We start from the raw sequence: 18,471 nt of genomic DNA, 5'->3' as shown, positions 1-18,471 counted from the left end.
CGTTTCCCCTCCAGTCAGCAGACGGCGATGTGCGTCTTTCAGGCGATGCTGCCAGCGTGACGTATAATCTAGTGGACGGTTCTTCATAAACAGCTCGTCACCCACTTCGGTAGCTTGCTAGCCAACATAGCCTAAAGATTCAAGCTATTTATACGCTTTCGGTGTATATTACCTACTGTGTTTTAGCCACACTTCTATCGTATCAACTTGTTAACCTATTTAATGGAATATTACGTTATTTTGTATTAGTCAGCTATAGTAGTTGGCTGGTTAAGTTAGCACTAGCCTAGTCGCTAATGATAGCTAGCTAGCTAACATCCCCGAACATGAGCTCCCTAAACTACTCCCCTCTTGTTAAAGAAGAGGCGGTCTGCTGGACGGAGAAAGAAGCTCTGGGGCTGAACATTGTCGTGAAAGAGGAGAAGACAGAGGAGGTTGTCACAGTTAAACAAGAAGTAGAAGGTGAGGGTGTTACAGTGAAAGAAGAGGAGAAGGATGTGAAAGAGGAGGACGCAGTTTTTGGTGCGAAAGAGGAGGAGATTACTGTCACATTGGAGGAAGAAGAGGAGGTTGGAGATCTGTTTAACACCAGTAAGTACTGTCTCTGCAGTCGTTGAACCAATATGCAGTAAAGGGGTTCTACACTTTAATGTTGTTCTGTAGGAATGGCTGAAGCTACACTGTAACGTGTAGAACATCAAGAGTGGACCATCAACAAAACGTTAACAATTGATCAAATGCATCCAATGACAATGCCTGAAATACTGTAGTCCTCAATATCTCCTATTAGATTAGCCCAATATGTAGTCTTAAAGGGGCAATCAGCAGTTGTTACATCCATTTTTGGACTTATACATTAATGATATGTACCCATTGTTTCTTGAAGAAATCACTTATAAATGCCTCATGAGCTTAGTTCATCTGTCGTACCCCATCAGAACCCAAAATATAAGCTTTTTTTACTCCTATGTTTATCAAATGTGTAAACAAACACTGTATATCCTCAACATGATTAATCGATTTATTTGAGTCTCAAGCATTTCTAAAACATTTAACATTTTCATTTAATTCTTTAAAAAAAATCTAATTTAGTAACGTAACAAAATGTGTAAAAAGGGAAATGGTCTGAACTTAATGAATGCACTAGGGCCCTTTCGATTGGTAGAAATGTTATATGTGTATTTTTCCATATATAGACACACCCCATGTGTTTTAATTAAATCAACTATATGTTCTGAACTGGTCTGATGCTTTAAGCACGCTGTTTGATTAAATAATTAAGACACACAAATGACTCGGGAGCCAGAGATCAAGACAGCCTAACCATCAGAAAAAAACTCTTCCTCCTCCTGCTGCTGCTGGCCTTCGTCAATTTTGATGTTATGCTCCTATAGTTTCTGGTAATAAGCTACACCAGCAGTCGGCGACCTTTTCCATTCCATCCATCCTTTGGGTTCCTTTTGGCAAACTCCAAGCAGGCTGTCATGTGTCTTTTACTGAGGAGTGGCTTCCGTCTGGCCACTCTACCATAAAGGCCTGATTGGTGGAGTGCTGCAGAGATGGTTGTCCTTCTGAAAAGTTCTCCCATCTCCACAGAGGAACTCTGGAGCTCTGTCAGAGTGACCATCAGGTTTTTGGTCACCTCCCTGACCAAGGCCCTTCTCCCCCAATCGCCCAGTTTGGCCAGGTGACTAGGAAGAGTATTACATTTAAAAATTATGGAGGCCACTGTGTTCTTGGGGACCTTCAATGCTGCAGAATTGTTTTGGTACCCTTCCCCAGATCTGTGCCTCAACATAATTCTGTCATGGAGCTCTACAGACAATTCCTTTGACCTCATTGCTTGTTTTTTTCTCTGACATGCACTGTCAACTGTGGGACCTTATATAGACAGGTGTGCCTTCCAAATCATATCCAATCAATTGAATTTACCACAGATGGACTCTGAACAAGTTGTAGATACATCTCAAGGATGATTAATGGAAACAAGATGCACCTGAAAGCAATTTTGAGTCTCATAGCAAAGGGTCTGAATACTTATGTAAATAAGGTATTTCTGTTTTTTACCTGTTTTCACTTTGTCATTATGGGCTATTGATGACACCCCTCTGAAACAAGATAGCCTAACCATCAGAAAAACGTATTCTTTAGCCTACTCCTCCCGCTGCTGCTGGCCTTCGTAAATTCTGATGTTATAGTCCTATAGTTTCTGGTAATAGGCTACACCAGCAGTCGTTATGCTCCTATAGTTTCTGGTAATAGGCTACACCAGCAGTCGTTATGCTCCTATAGTTTCTGGTAATAGACTACACCAGCAGTCGTTATGCTCCTATAGTTTCTGGTAATAGGCTACACCAGCAGTCGTTATGCTCCTATAGTTTCTGGTAATAGGCTACACCAGCAGTCGTTATGCTCCTATAGTTTCTGGTAATAGGCTACACCAGCAGTCGTTATGCTCCTATAGTTTCTGGTAATAGGCTACACCAGCAGTCGTTATGCTCCTATAGTTTCTGGTAATAGGCTACACCAGCAGTCGTTATGCTCCTATAGTTTCTGGTAATAGGCTACACCAGCAGTCGTTATGCTCCTATAGTTTCTGGTAATAGGCTACACCAGCAGTCGTTATGCTCCTATAGTTTCTGGTAATAGGCTACACCAGCAGTCGTTATGCTCCTATAGTTTCTGGTAATAGGCTACACCAGCAGTCGTTATGGTCCTATAGTTTCTGGTAATAGGCTACACCAGCAGTCGTTATGCTCCTATAGTTTCTGGTAATAGGCTACACCAGCAGTCGTTATGCTCCTATAGTTTCTGGTAATAGGCTACACCAGCAGTCGCTATGCTCCTATAGTTTCTGGTAATAGGCTACACCAGCAGTCGTTATGCTCCTATAGTTTCTGGTAATAGGCTACACCAGCAGTCGTTATGCTCCTATAGTTTCTGGTAATAGGCTACACCAGCAGTCGTTATGCTCCTATAGTTTCTGGTAATAGGCTACACCAGCAGTCGTTATGCTCCTATAGTTTCTGGTAATAGGCTACACCAGCAGTCGTTATGCTCCTATAGTTTCTGGTAATAGGCTACACCAGCAGTCGTTATGCTCCTATAGTTTCTGGTAATAGGCTACACCAGCAGTCGTTATGCTCCTATAGTTTCTGGTAATAGGCTACACCAGCAGTCGTTATGCTCCTATAGTTTCTGGTAATAGGCTACACCAGCAGTCGTTATGCTCCTATAGTTTCTGGTAATAGGCTACACCAGCAGTCGTTATGCTCCTATAGTTTCTGGTAATAGGCTACACCAGCAGTCGTTATGCTCCTATAGTTTCTGGTAATAGGCTACACCAGCAGTCAGCAACCTTTTCCATTTGGTGCCAAGTTATCTGACCATTTCTACTGATCTGGTGCCAGTTGGGATTTTCATATTCACATTTTATTGGAACAGTTTCATTTAATTTATAATAGTAATAATAATTATTATAATAGTCTTTGTATCTCAACATCATTCTCTGTGGTTAATCTACATTCTATTTAAATGAAAATTATAAAGAAACATTTTTATTGACATTGCTAAGTTTAAAAAAAAATAACCTACATAAAGCCCAATTTCTTTTCCATTGATAAGTAAAAAAACTTTTAAAAAACTACATAAAGCCAACAAATAAAAACATTGAATTCTGCAGGTTGAAAATATCCTAATAAAAATAAATATCCTATAAATCACATTGGCTGCACATGACCTGTCTACAACGAACTTAAAAAATTTGTATCAACTATCAACTGGGTTGGCTTAAACTTGTTATAGCAAGCTTGTAACATTGTATAAAATATTCTGGGCCCTCAGTTTCCCGTGCCAGTGAGTTCGGGACAGACACAGCTGTCGGCTATTTGTGCAAAGGATAAAAAGTAATCAGGTATTTTATGACATTTCCACTGGATCAGAGCATTACATTTTTCCCTTTTATGCTGAGTGGTTATCGAAAGGGCGAGAGCTGGAAATATTTAACGAAAATACTTTGAGGAACTATTGTCATTCGCAATTGATTTTGATCAGACTTTGTTTACTTGCTGTTTGAGGTGAAGAAAAAATGTATTTGAGAAGCTCCACAACTCATTAGTGGTGGTGCGTTAAGACAATCAGAGATACTATCAGACATCCCAAATGTAACTTTGACTATAATTACTGTTCCCTGAAGGAGGGAAACGAGGTACAACACCTGTTTGGCCCCACCCCTTCCTGGGTCGGTGAAGAGCGGTATTAAAGAGCGGAATAAATCCGAGCCTCACGCTCATCACCTGTGGAAGGCGGGGATTCCAGGAAGGCGTGGATTTAATAGTATGTTGTACCTAGTTTCCCTCCTTCAGGGAACAGTAGTTATAGTCATAACTATGTGGATTTAATAGTATGTTGTACCTAGTTTCCCTCCTTCAGGGTACAGTAGTTATAGTCATAACATGTGGATTTAATAGTATGTTGTACCTAGTTTCCCTCCTTCAGGGAACAGTAGTTAGAGTCATAACATGTGGATTTGATAGTATGTTGTACCTAGTTTCCCTCCTCCAGGGAACAGTAGTTATAGTCATAACATGTGGATTTGATAGTATGTTGTACCTAGTTTCCCTCCTTCATGGAACAGTAGTTATAGTCATAACGTTACGCGTGTCATATGATGAACTTCAACTTAAATACTGGATCTTGCTGTCGGACAGTTTTTTTCATTATGAAATGCACTCGAACTATGTATCATTTAGTGTCTCTTTATGTTACGCTGGGAAACAGTTTTCATGGGCACAGAAATCCTAAATAATTTCAGAGTTTGCTAAATCCAATGGTTCTAACCGAGAGTTATCTTAACTTTATTGACAACACACAAATGGATACTGTCATGAACGCGGTTCTTCAATAATTACACATAATTCTTAATACTGTAGCTGTTTAGTTAGTCACATGTTCAACTATCATCAGCTGATCCAGGAAATCATTTTCTGAATGACAGTCACGTGACAAACATCACTACATGCAACAACAACCAACGTGCTTCTTCGTTCATTACTCTGGTAAAGACAGTTATGCCGTGCTCCATGTTGGATCCAACATCCCTAACAAATTGATGTTTATAATGTGTTATTGTCTACTTGATTTACAGTAGGGTCTCGTTAGTCTGTTTGAACACAGAGATACTTAGCTCATAATTTGTGGAGAACTGTTCCTTGATGTATAGGCTGTTGTACAACACACAGAGCTATTTTCCTTTATTTGTTGTTAGGTGAAGTTATGGGCCAATTTGGCAAACAGTGTACAAACCCTCATTTTCAGGCTGATGGAAAAGCTAGACAAAGAGCATTTTACTGGTTGAAGGGTTTTTTAAGTACAAAGCGGTTGATTTGCGATGATGACACAAACATATTATAAGCAGGACATTCAAACGAGCCTTACAATTATAATCCAAAGTAGTGTGAAATGCACTCATAAGCAACCTGGAAATGGAGGTTACTCCCCTTATTTTTCCCCCAATCACATTCAGAATACTTTGTGAAAAACTAAAATCTTTGCTCACCATTTTCGCTCCAGGCAGATATACTACATACAATTGTATTAAACACAGAAAGGTGCCTATATTGGAGACCAAAAGTCGTCTGGCACACTGCTTACAGTTTCAACAACATGAATAACTTATTTCAAGTCTACTAGCTTAGATGTTACTACTAATGTGAAAACAAGACAAAATATGACTGTTCTTTCTCATTTTAAGACAAATTTCAAATAATCATTACATTCATTACAGACGTCAATTGTTGTACAACATCATGGCTACGCTGTTGGCATCACCTTTTACAGTGGATTTCCGCTGTTGTGGGCCTTTAACCATCTGTCTGACTTTGTTGTTCACACAGGAGAGAGACGGGACTACCGTGGGTCCTCTGGGGAGCCTCAACAACCTCATGATGCTGACAAGGCAGAGAAGAGTTTCTCCACATCAGAACACCTCAAGAAACACCCACAGATATCCACAGGGAAGAAACCTCACTGCTGCTCTGACAGTGGAAAGAGATTAACCTCCTCAGCAGGCATTAAAATTCATCCGAAAATCCACACAGGAGAGAAACCTTATAGCTGTCAATGTGGGAAGAGTTTTACTCATTCAACCAGCCTGATATCACACCAGAGAACACACACAGGAGAGAAACGAGAGAAACCGTATAGCTGTGATGAATGTGGGAAGAGTTTTGATGCATCTGGCCATCTGATTGTACACCAAAGAACACACACAGGAGAGAAACCGTATAGCTGTGATCAATGTGGGAAGAGTTTTGTTACATCTGGCCATCTGAAGATACACCAGAGAACACACACAGGAGAGAAACCTTTTAGCTGTACTCAATGTGGTAAGAGTTTTACTCAGCTAAGCAACCTGATATCACACCAGAGAACACACACAGGAGAGAAATCATATAGCTGTAATGAATGTGGGAAGAGTTTTATTCACCTAAGCAGCTTGATGTCACACCAGAGAACACACACAGGAGAAAAATCATATAGCTGTACTCAATGTGGGAAGAGTTTTGATACATCTAGCCGTCTTATTGTACACCAGAGAATACACACAGGAGAGAAACCTTATAGCTGTGGTCAATGTGGGAAGAGTTTTGGTCAATATAGCACTCTGACTCTACACCAGAGAATACACACAGGAGAGAAATCTTATAGCTGTGGTCAATGTGGGAAGAGTTTTACTACATCTGGCCAGCTGACATTACACCAGAGAACACACACAGGAGAGAAACCTTATAGCTGTGATCAATGTGGGAAGAGTTTTACTACAACTGCCCAACTGACTCTACACCAGAGAACACACACAGGAGAGAAACCTTATAGCTGTGATCAATGTGGGAAGAGTTTTGCTGCATCTAGCACTCTGACTCTACACCAGAGAATACACACAGGAGAGAAACCTTATAGTTGTGATCAATGTGGGAAGAGTTTTGGTCAATCTGGCCAGCTGACATCACACCAGAGAACACACACAGGAGAGAAATCTTATAGCTGTGGTCAATGTGGAAAGAGTTTTGGTCGATCTGGCCAGCTGACATCACACCAGAGAATACACACAGGAGAGAAACCTTATACCTGTGGTCATTGTGGGAAGAGTTTTACTACATCTAGCAATCTGACTGTACACCAGAGAACACACACAGGAGAGAAACCTTATACCTGTGGTCAATGTGGGAAGAGTTTTACTACATCTTGCTCTCTGACTCTACACCAGAGAACACACACAGGAGAGAAACCTTTTATGTGTGATCAATGTGGGAAGAGGTACACTGATAAAAGATCTCTGATTAAACATCAGAAAATACATGGAGTTGTTTCATGATATCAATGAATTAATGTCACAATGTAGAATGTTTTAACATTGTAGTAGGAGTGTTTTAATGATGTCACAATGTAGAATGTTTAAACATTGTAGGAGGAGTATTTTAATGATGTCACAATGTAGAAGCCTAAACGTTTGTCCCCTGTTCTATTGATTTCAACATGATATGGATATTAGCCTCAGGGGGAAAATCCAGGCTCTGAATTGAAAGAGTACTATTTATATGATTTAACAAAAAGTGACTAACAAAAAAAGAGCTGTGTTACATTTCCCACGTTGGTGACCCACTTGAATCAAAATGCAACACTTCAAAATGTAGCTAGTTGTTTACCACAAATTGTCCTCTAATCAGGGATGTACACATTATTCTCAGATTCTGTGTGGTTTTTGAGCTGTTAGTTTTAACAGGACACGTAACCTTATCTCCCTTCTGTCACACAAATGATGTTGACATGATATCGATGAGTGATGACAAATAAGTTTTGTTTCCTTTGTTTAGCGACCCCTACATTTAAATGCATCACTCCAAAATGTAGCTGACTGTATTCTGCAGGTTGTCCTCTAACCAGTGAGGTAAAATATATCTCCCATTTCCATGTGTTTTTTTAGTTGTGTTAGTTTCAACAGCACGTACAACCTGATTTCCCCCTAATCGATATCAGTGATTTATTGCTACTTGTCAAAACAACAGCGTTTCTGGTGCTTGTGCAGTTTATAAGGAGCTTGTTTAAAAAAATATTATTATTGTGGCAGATGTTTGTGTATATACCACATGTTAGGTTTTCAATTGATCCCAAACTGTTTCTGCATATTGGTTATTGATTTGAACATGTTAAAAATGTGTCTTGACATTGGGCTATCCTACCTAGCAACTATGCAATCAAATATTTCATATTTACATTTCATGTAACATTTGGTAATGATAATTATTTATGCAACCAACTGACAATTATATTGACATTGTGCTTTTAGAATATCAAGGTTAATTCTCACATGTGCCAAACCAAATGTACTAGAGCATGACATTGGGGACTGGGCCCAGATCCAACAACATGCCTATCTAGTGAACCCTGGCAAGAGAGAGAAGCTCCGCAGTGAGGTGGAAAGTTACTACGGATATTGCAGGAGTTTCCTCTTGAAATCAGACATGTCCGTGGTGAGAACAACCTGGTTGCTGATTGTCTCAAGGGTGGGCAGTCAAAATGTTTTGCGTTTAGCCAGTGCGTTGCCATGGATCACAATTTATTTTGACTCTTTTTCCGTATTGGAGATGAGTTTTGTTTGGGCTCGTTCCAAGGGGACGAGAGTTCTAGAAGCTAGTGAGTTTTAGGTTTCTTTGTGGAAAAAATAAATATTGTTTTTAATTGTTGTTAGACAGACACCATGTTTATATTGGTGAAGGTGAAGCATTGTAGTTGATTATAATGTGACATGGAAGTTGTTTTCTGTTGGTGGTGAGCATTCTCTTAAGCTTTTGGTTTTTCCATTTATGTTTTGAGGTTGGACTTTAGCACGTCTAGCTCGTTAGCACGTAGGACGCACTGATTGGTGTCACCTCGTTAGTCAGTATGTGTTACACCTGTGCTGGCTTGTCCATCTCGTTAGTGGGAAGGTGTTTCACCTGAGCTGGTCCAGGTTCTATTTAAGAGTGTCTGATCCAGTGCTCCAGTTGTCTTGATAGATGTGGAGAGTCAACACCTTTAGTTGCTCTACCTTTTTGGTTTGCGTCCTGTCTTTAAGTTTGGTGTGGGTTTTTCTTTTCTTGGGCAGATTTAGTGGGTCTCATGGTGGGTGTCTTTTAGGTCCCAGTTGTTGTTACTAGTCAATTTTCAGTGGACACCCCTATAGTGACTTTCAGAGCCCCTCCTAAAAAAATAAAAATAAATTGAATTTGGGGATGGATATTGCATCCAATTAATATTTTTTATCAATGGCATTTCCTTAGGGTGCCCATTAGTCTTTCAGTTGTTAGTCTTCTGTTTGTTGTGTACTAAATATTTATGTTTTTCATTTTTTTATTCCTGTGAAGCCATTGTGTTGCATCATGTCTGAAATGTGCTGTATAAATAAAGCTTGATTTGATTTCAACAAATGAACCCAATGATCAACAGATTCTTGGTCCATCTCAGTATGAAAAACCGTGTCAATCCCACTTTTCCAGCCTGCTGAAGGCGTGGTGGAGTGGTAAACACCACCCCCGGCTCTACCAGGGGCTTGAGGTGGTCTCCCACAGCTCTGCTGGAGGAGTGGTAAACACCACCCCCGGCTCTACCAGGGGCTTGAGGTGGTCTCCCACAGCTCTGCAGCCCTGCAACACAGAAACACATTTAGTCATATTATATAAAACACTCAAAGTAATGGATATGGAGCATCTATGGCCTCAGTTACACCTGGCACCTAAATGTGACTTCTGTCATCTGATCACTCCAAGCTGCATTAGGTTCAGATCTACCAGGACGGGCCTTTGACAGTCTGGATGCAGTCAGGCCACCGAATATAAAATATTCAATATAAAGAGATGGGGTGAATGAGTGGGGAAAAGTACATTCTACACAAATTACCTTCATAATATCAAAGAACAAATGTGTGTGCCTGAGGGGAAATTAACTTTCATACAGCCAAAAGTGGGGAGAAATTACACCCACATCAGTGGACAATTTGCACTAATGTATATAAACATGGATGAATTAACATATTCCCTTTTCCTGACGTGATGAACCGTTAAGGGACATAAATATTTACCATCTAAACCATCTGTGACCTCTCACCTCTCTGGCTGTAGAAGTGTTCTTCCTAACCAGTCCCTCAACAGTTCTCTGACTGAGCTCCACCCTCACTGGGTCTTCTGAGGAAAGGAAGGCTGAGGAGGGATGGAAGGATGAATGGATCAGTCAGTCAATAAAGTGTAGAGCTGCTGTCTGACAAAATCACTATTTCAGTAGTTCATTAAAGTAATTAAGGCTTTATGACTCCTGAATACCAACTATCAATCACTTAGATCATGTATTTCCAGGTAGAGATACATCCTTGGGACGTCCCTAGCCCATTGAAGTTGGCATTTAAAATTGTTTAGGGTAGGGATGTCCCAAGGATCCCAGATAGCATTGACCATTGTGCATTCTTATGTCTCTTTTACATAGCAGGTGATGGGTTCTGACTTCTGAACTTGAAAATAATAAATATCCTTATTTATGTCACTGTTTGAGAGAGGGGAATGTAGAACGTTATTGTTAGACGTAAGGGATCCTATGGAAGAAGAACAAGTCAACAGGACAGCCGTGAGGTGGGAGGAGAAGGGTCACAGTCTGGTACAAGTCAACAGGACAGCCGTGAGGTGGGGAGGAGAAGGGCCACAGTCTGGTACAAGTCAACAGGACAGCCGTGAGGTGGGAGGAGAAGGGTCACAGTCTGGTACAAGTCAACAGGACAGCCGTGAGGTGGGAGGAGAAGGGTCACAGTCTGGTACAAGTCAACAGGACAGCCGTGAGGTGGGAGGAGAAGGGTCACAGTCTGGTACAAGTCAACAGGACAGCCGTGAGGTGGGAGGAGAAGGGTCACAGTCTGGTACAAGTCAACAGGACAGCCGTGAGGTGGGAGGAGAAGGGTCACAGTCTGGTACAAGTCAACAGGACAGCCGTGAGGTGAGGAGGAGAAGGGCCACAGCCGTGAGGTGGGGAGGAGGGAGGAATTTAGGCTGAGATCAGATGAAGTGAGGAAGAACTGATGTGACTAAAGTTCTGCCTAGCAACAGAGGTGTAAGGAGGAGACTCAGCATAAAGGGTTAAATACCAATAAGGAGGAGACTCCGCATGAAGGATTAAATACCAGTAAGGAGGAGACTCAGCATAAAGGGTTAAATACCAGTAAGGAGGAGACTCAGCATAAAGGATTAAATACCAGTAAGGAGGAGACTCAGCATAAAGGGTTAAATACCAGTAAGGAGGAGACTCAGCATAAAGGATTAAATACCAGTAAGGAGGAGACTCAGCATAAAGGGTTAAATACCAGTAAGGAGGAGACTCAGCATAAAGGGTTAAATACCAGTAAGGAGGAGACTCAGCATAAAGGATTAAATACCAGTAAGGAGGAGACTCAGCATAAAGGGTTAAATACCAGTAAGGAGGAGACTCAGCATAAAGGGTTAAATACCAGTAAGGAGGAGACTCAGCATAAAGGATTAAATACCAGTAAGGAGGAGACTCAGCATAAAGGATTAAATACCAGTAAGGAGGAGACTCAGCATAAAGGGTTAAATACCAGTAAGGAGGAGACTCAGCATAAAGGGTTAAATACCAGTAAGGAGGAGACTCAGCATAAAGGATTAAATACCAGTAAGGAGGAGACTCAGCATAAAGGATTAAATACCAGTGCTTGTGTGAATATGTCTTGGTCTTAAGCAGCTGTGACTCAGTGGGTGAATAAACTTGGTTTGAGCTTTACTTATCGTCTGAGTTTTTACTCTTTATTTATAACTTAACAGGTGTAAAAGAAACAGACAAGACAAGTAGGCGTGCAGTGGATTATGGTCATTGTAGTTAATTACAACATTTTATGCGCTAAACTAGGTTGAATATTGGCCTGTTGGAAACTACAACTCCCTACTACATCACACAGTTCAGTCTGGATCTGATTTATCTCTAGAGAAACTACAACTCCCTACTACATCACACAGTTCAGGCTGGATCTGATTTATCTCTAGAGAAACTACAACTCCCTACTACATCACACAGTTCAGACTGGATCTGATTTATCTCTAGACTAGTTCCAGACACACCCTCTGGGCAGACAGGCCAAAGGCGCTTGCTTGCCCCAATTCGGGGAACCATTGATCTACTTCAGAGGAACTGTGTCTAGAGTGATTTCCTGTTGTTTTGACACCTCACTGGAAAACTAGAATAACTAGCTGTTGCTACAGAACGAGACGACCAATTCACAGTTAGTCTGTGTCTCGTTCTCCACACACGGACACATACCAAGATCACGTGTTTTCTATATGCACAAGATAGTTTGACTATATAAGGCTTCTGAACTCCTTGTGTCATCGAGCTCTCGGCCTTCCACCTCAGAGTGTAGGGCTGACCAGCTACATTATTGCAATTCTTATCAAATAAAGGTTGATTGTTTGAAGAAATGATAAAGTCTTTCCTGATTGGTTAGAATTTCCACCACAATGTGCAGTAACAATGTTAGACCAGACTCATAGTACAGAATGAATGACTGACTGCCCGGTTCAACGTCTCACCTCATACTGTATTGGAGCAGCAGCAGCTGACTGCCCAGTTCAACGTCAGTTCACCATCTCACCTCATACTTTATTGGAGCAGCAGCAGCTGACTGCCCGGTTCAACGTCAGTTCACCGTCTCACCTCATACTGTATTGGAGCAGCTGACTGCCCGGTTCAACATCAGTTCACCTTCTCACCTCATACTGTATTGGAGCAGCTGACTGCCCAGTTCAACATCAGTTCACCGTCTCACCTCATACTGTATTGGAGCAGCAGCAGCTGACTGCCCGGTTCAGCATCAGTTCACCGTCTCACCTCATACTGTATTGGAGCAGCAGCAGCTGACTGCCCAGTTCAACATCAGTTCACCGTCTCACCTCATACTGTATTGGAGCAGCAGCAGCTGACTGCCCAGTTCAACATCAGTTCACCGTCTCACCTCATACTGTATTGGAGCAGCAGCAGCTGACTGCCCGGTTCAACGTCAGTTCACCGTCTCACCTCATACTGTATTGGAGCAGCAGCAGCTGACTGCCCAGTTCACCATCAGTTCACCGTCTCACCTCATACTGTATTGGAGCAGCAGCAGCTGACTGCCCGGTTCAACATCAGTTCACCGTCTCACCTCATACTGTATTGGAGCAGCAGCAGCTGACTTGATCGTTGATGAAAATCATCATGTTTTGAATCTGAGAGTAAATAGAGCCGACTACAACTCTAAAAATGAAGGGTTCAACTGGAGTTGTTCTCAGATCCCCTAAGAACCGTAGGGTTCTTGGTCAATGAAAAACAGCCCCAAAAGGTTCTTCAAAGAACTTGTTAGAAGGTGGGTTCATCGAGGAACCTCCGTTGTTGCTGGACTTCTTCCGGGAACTTCGCAACTGAAAACGATGGTGACAAGTTTGGATGCGATAACAAGTTAAAAAGGTTAAGTTGGGTTGATGTTTGGCTCTGAATATGTCTAGAAATAATTTATATATAATAATATAACATACTAATGAATAACGAAGACAATGATGGTTTTCTGTGAATATCTTCCATAACGTTACTATAGTTAATTACCGTAAATATTAGAAAGCCGGGTTTGACCGTCGGCGTTGTATGAGCTACAGTACAGTACCGTTCTCTAGCTAGCTAACGTTATGTCCTAACTAGGCACAACTAGGTTTGGATTATTTCCCTCAACTATATTCTTTCCCATATATTGTATATCGTTTCCATAAAGCCAACATGGCTTTACACTCATTAACGTAAGTTTCCAATCTAGAGCAGTTCTCACTTTTGTGATAATGAACTAGCTAACGTTAACTAACTAACTAAGGACGGTGACCTGTCCAGACGAGATGTTACAACGAACTGAATCGTCAATGGAGGTCTTCCTCTTTATATAGCCTGCTACAGCATGCAATACTATTACCTCACAAGGGGGCATAACGTTACATGGACAATACTATCCCATTTTGGAAACGTTACATGTACAATACTATCCCATTTTGGAAACGTTACATGGACAATACTATCCCATTTTGGAAACGTTACATGGACAATACTATCCCATTTTGGAGACGTTACATGTACAATACTATCCCATTTTGGAAACGTTACATGGACAATACTATCCCATTTTGGAAACGTTACATGTACAATACTATCCCATTTTGGAAACGTTACGACAATACTATCCCATTTTTGGAAACGTTACATGTACGCAATATTATATATATATATATATGTTTTAATGCTTGTAAGACTATTCTTTGACACATTTTCTCTTCCTTTGAATTTCTTATAGGACAGAACATGGACACAATGCAATTGGGATCAAGAAGAAGGTACAGATATGTAGTAGGACAGCTGCATTTGAAGTGTACATTTAACCTACATAGCAGTCACTACAAACTGAAATCTATTAGCATACAAATGTGTGCAAATTATCTTTTCAGATCTTCTCAGAAATGAATCAAGTCCATGGAATGGATATAGACAAAAAGATAATTCAAGGACTATCAGAGGTAGAGAGGCGAGGCAGGGGTGAGGACATCATCCTGCTATTTCGACAGTCCCTGAAGGACAATACAGAAGAGGTATCTGCTCTTATTCCTTCCCTTTCTCTAATGTATTTTGTGATAAAATTAGCAAGTGTAGTAATGTCATTGCTTTACTTTACTAGGACTGGAGACCACAGCAGCGATTCTGCTCTTGCCATACCTCTTCAATGAGGACCCGAGTGGCCTTTATGTCCGTGACAAGGTATGCCTATGCACCAATCATCTGTTTCTTCATAAACATAGGTGTGCATGCTGATATAAAACTACAGCTGAACATTTGTGTTCTTTGTTAATTGTGTGTATTAATCTTTTCTTACTTTTGTTGACACACAGATTTCACCGCTCTTCACTCCTTTACTGCACATCGGCGGAAATCCATTTCACCATGAGAGTGAAATCCCGCTGGTCTTTGATGGGGAGAACATCCACGCCCTCGAGGACGTTCCAATGGGACTTGGGGCTCTGCTAGGGCTGTATTTTTTATTTATGTTCTAAAGTTACTGTGTTCTGGGGATAAGAGAAGTTGGGGTGAAGTTACCAGGGCCGGTCATAAAGATGGCAAACTTCCTAACATAACTAAGTGGATACGATATACACACTAAAGCTGAAAAATCTGTATTTAGCATCAAGTCTACAATATTGTTAGTTTACCTATGATTCATTTTTAATGTATGTTGTTTTCATTGTACATCATTATTTTAGTTTTTAAATGTCATGAAAAGCACTATACAAAGTAAATGTATTATTTATTATGGTCTGACATGTTTGCAGAAATGTTGCAATTTTGTAATGTGTTTTGTTTGGTAAATTGTTTTGTAAATATTAATTCACATTTGTGGTGCCACTAATTAAACAATTAATTATTTAAGTCAATATTGTTATTAAAATATGTTTTTGTAATGCAGGGAGGGTGGACAGGGAGTTAAAAAATGAACCCCAAAGGGTTCTTTGATGAACCATGATATGGGGTTCTTCAAATAACTTTTAGGGGTTCCGACAAAACGTTCTTCAAATAACTTTTAGGGGTTCCCCCACAGTTTAAATTTGAAAAACCCCTAAAGGATTCTCCAGGAACCTTTACTTTTTAGAGTGTATATTGTTAAAAGTCAGAGAGAAAAAAAAAAGCCGAGAGACATTTACATAGTTACACACAGCCCAATTTGGGATGACTATTGTGGGGCGAAATAGCGACCACAACAGACAGACCTGACATCGCCCATAATTCGACGTCCTTGGACGTCACGTGCTGACTGGGTATGACCAAAGTTATTATATTTAGCTGCACTTTGTAGTACATTTTTACACTATAATAAATGTTTCTGATGCCACATAGCCCGTTTTCAAAGAGAGTCGTTGTTTTTTAGGGGCAGTCGCTTTTTAGCTTATTGTCTGAAAGTATTTTCTCAACTGCGATACCAACTCCAGTCAGCAGATGGCGATGTGCGTCTTTCAGGTGATTCTGTACTGTGAAGTATAATCTAGTGGACGGGACGATTCTTCAACATCAACAGCTAGTCAGCCATCTTGGTAGTTTACTAGGCAAAACAGCCGAAACATTGAAGTTCTTTGAACTGTGTATAGCCAAAATAAATGTTTGTTTCCCGGACAATGACCGGATTGTCAACGGTACTCTAACCTCCCAGAGACCACGGCAAAATCAAGCCTCCCAGGAACTATAGACCTTCCGCTGCTTTCTAAACTATCATCCCCTCTCAATACCACCCCGTGATCTTCTATGGTGGCAGTGAAGTAACAGAACGTTATATCAAAGCTTATTATCCACATGTCAATCATCTGATTCAGAATATTTCTATATGACGAACTATAGATCTCTGTGAGGAACTATAGATCTCTGTGAGGAACTATAGATCTCTAGGAGGAACTATAGATCTCTAGGAGGAACTATATATCTCTGTGAGGAACTATATATCTCTGTGAGGAACTATATAGATCTCTGTGAGGAACTATAGATCTCCGTGAGGAACTATAGATCTATGTGAGGAACTATAGATCTCTGTGAGGAACTATAGATCTCTGTGAGGAACTATAGATCTCTGTGAGGAACTATAGATCTCCGTGAGGAACTATAGATCTCTGTGAGGAACTATAGATCTCCGTGAGGAACTATAGATCTCCGTGAGGAACTATAGATCTATGTGAGGAACTATAGATCTCCGTGAGGAACTATAGATCTCTGTGAGGAACTATAGATCTCCGTGAGGAACTATAGATCTCCGTGAGGAACTATAGATCTATGTGAGGAACTATAGATCTCTGTGAGGACCTATAGATCTCTGTGAGGAACTATAGATCTCTGTGAGGAACTATAGATCTCTAGGAGGACTACAGATCTCTAGGAGGAACTACAGATCTCTAGGAGGAACTATAGATCTCCGTGAGGAACTATAGATACTGTGAGGAACTTTAGATCTCTGTGAGGAACTATAGATCTCTGTGAGGAACTATAGATCTCTGTGAGGAACTATAGATCTATGTGAGGAACTATAGATCTCTGTGAGGAACTATAGATCTCTAGGAGGAACTACAGATCTCTAGGAGGAACTACAGATCTCTAGGAGGAACTATAGATCTCCGTGAGGAACTATAGATCTCTGTGAGGAACTATAGATCTCTGTGAGGGACTATAGATCTATGTGAGGAACTATAGATCTCTGTGAGGGACTATAGATCTCTGCGAGGAACTATAGATCTCTGCGAGGAACTATAGATCTCTGTGAGGAACTATAGATCTCTGTGAGGAACTATAGATCTCTGTGAGGAACTATAGATCTCCAGGAGGAACTACAGATCTCTAGGAGGAACTACAGATCTCTAGGAGGAACTATAGATCTCCGTGAGGAACTATAGATCTCTGTGAGGAACTATGGATCTCCGTGATGAACTATAGATCTCTGTGAGGAACTATAGATCTCTAGGAGGAACTACAGATCTCTAGGAGGAACTACAGATCTCTAGGAGGAACTATAGATCTCCGTGAGGAACTATATATCTCCGTGAGGAACTATAGATCTCTGTGAGGAACTATAGATCTCTGTGAGGAACTATAGATCTCCGTGAGGAACTATAGATCTCCGTGAGGAACTATAGATCTCCGTGAGGAACTATAGATCTCTGTGAGGAACTATAGATCTCCGTGAGGAACTATATATCTCCGTGAGGAACTATAGATCTCCGTGAGGAACTATAGATCTCCGTGAGGAACTATAGATCTCTGTGAGGAACTATAGATCTCCGTGAGGAACTATAGATCTCCGTGAGGAAGTATAGATCTCCGTGAGGAACTATATATCTCCGTGAGGAACTATAGATCTCTGTGAGGAACTATAGATCTCTGTGAGGAACTATAGATCTCTGTGAGGAACTATAGATCTCTGTGAGGAACTATAGATCTCCGTGAGGAACTATAGATCTCCGTGAGGTGAGGAACTATAGATCTCCGTGAGGAACTATAGATCTCTGTGAGGAACACAACTCTCATATCACAGTCACACAACTCTCATATCACAGTAACACAATGCTATTCCCAAACATACCTAATCAATAGTTGTTTTTCAACAATATTTTAACCTGCAGGAATATTTTCACATTTCTATCTCATGGTCATCTATACTGGCTCGCTGCCTCTCAGATCAAAGGTGGTACCATCTGCTCCGTTCCCAAAGTGTGGTCTCTCTGAGATCCCAAGTTTGAGGGATCCCTCGTGCACGATTTACCCAGATCGTCAGGAGCGGTCATCAAGTGAAGATTCACATCCCCATTGCCAAATGTGGTTATTTTCTTTCATATCAATTGAGACAAACTT

General features: G+C 40.9%; 2 protein-coding genes across 3 annotated transcripts in view; both read left to right on the top strand.

The window, feature by feature from the left end:
* The window catches only part of LOC139548974 (zinc finger protein 180-like), a 155,079-nt gene that overhangs the window by 98,686 nt on the left and 37,922 nt on the right, over positions 1-18,471 (top strand). The gene's annotated exons all lie outside the window — the stretch shown is intronic.
* On the top strand, positions 17-15,520 carry LOC139548049 (zinc finger protein 271-like). Of its 2 annotated transcripts, XR_011669623.1 has the most exons (5): positions 17-591; positions 14,393-14,432; positions 14,544-14,684; positions 14,771-14,850; positions 14,982-15,520. XR_011669623.1 is itself a non-coding variant. In XM_071357363.1 (2 exons), the coding sequence occupies exons 1-2, from the start codon at positions 327-329 to the stop codon at positions 7,373-7,375; spliced, it is 1,746 nt and encodes a 581-aa protein (XP_071213464.1). In that variant the 5' UTR covers positions 17-326; the 3' UTR covers positions 7,376-9,471. The 2 variants fall into 2 exon arrangements, 1 of the variants encoding a protein (XP_071213464.1); XM_071357363.1 differs by lacking the exons at positions 14,393-14,432; positions 14,544-14,684; positions 14,771-14,850; positions 14,982-15,520 and adding an exon at positions 5,895-9,471.

This window comes from Salvelinus alpinus, chromosome 2 (genome assembly GCF_045679555.1).
Source record: "Salvelinus alpinus chromosome 2, SLU_Salpinus.1, whole genome shotgun sequence".
Taxonomy (NCBI): Eukaryota; Metazoa; Chordata; class Actinopteri; order Salmoniformes; family Salmonidae; genus Salvelinus; species Salvelinus alpinus.
Note: the sequence above shows the minus strand (reverse complement) of the source record. Positions and strands in the feature narration are given on the sequence as shown.

Excerpts from the sequence above, each read along its gene's own strand:
- LOC139548049 (XM_071357363.1), top strand. The coding sequence starts at position 327 with ATGAGCTCCCTAAACTACTCCCCTCTTGTTAAAGAAGAGGCGGTCTGC. Across the intron at positions 592-5,894 it reads TGGAGATCTGTTTAACACCA|GAGAGAGACGGGACTACCGT; the intron begins GTAAGTACTGTC and ends TTGTTCACACAG.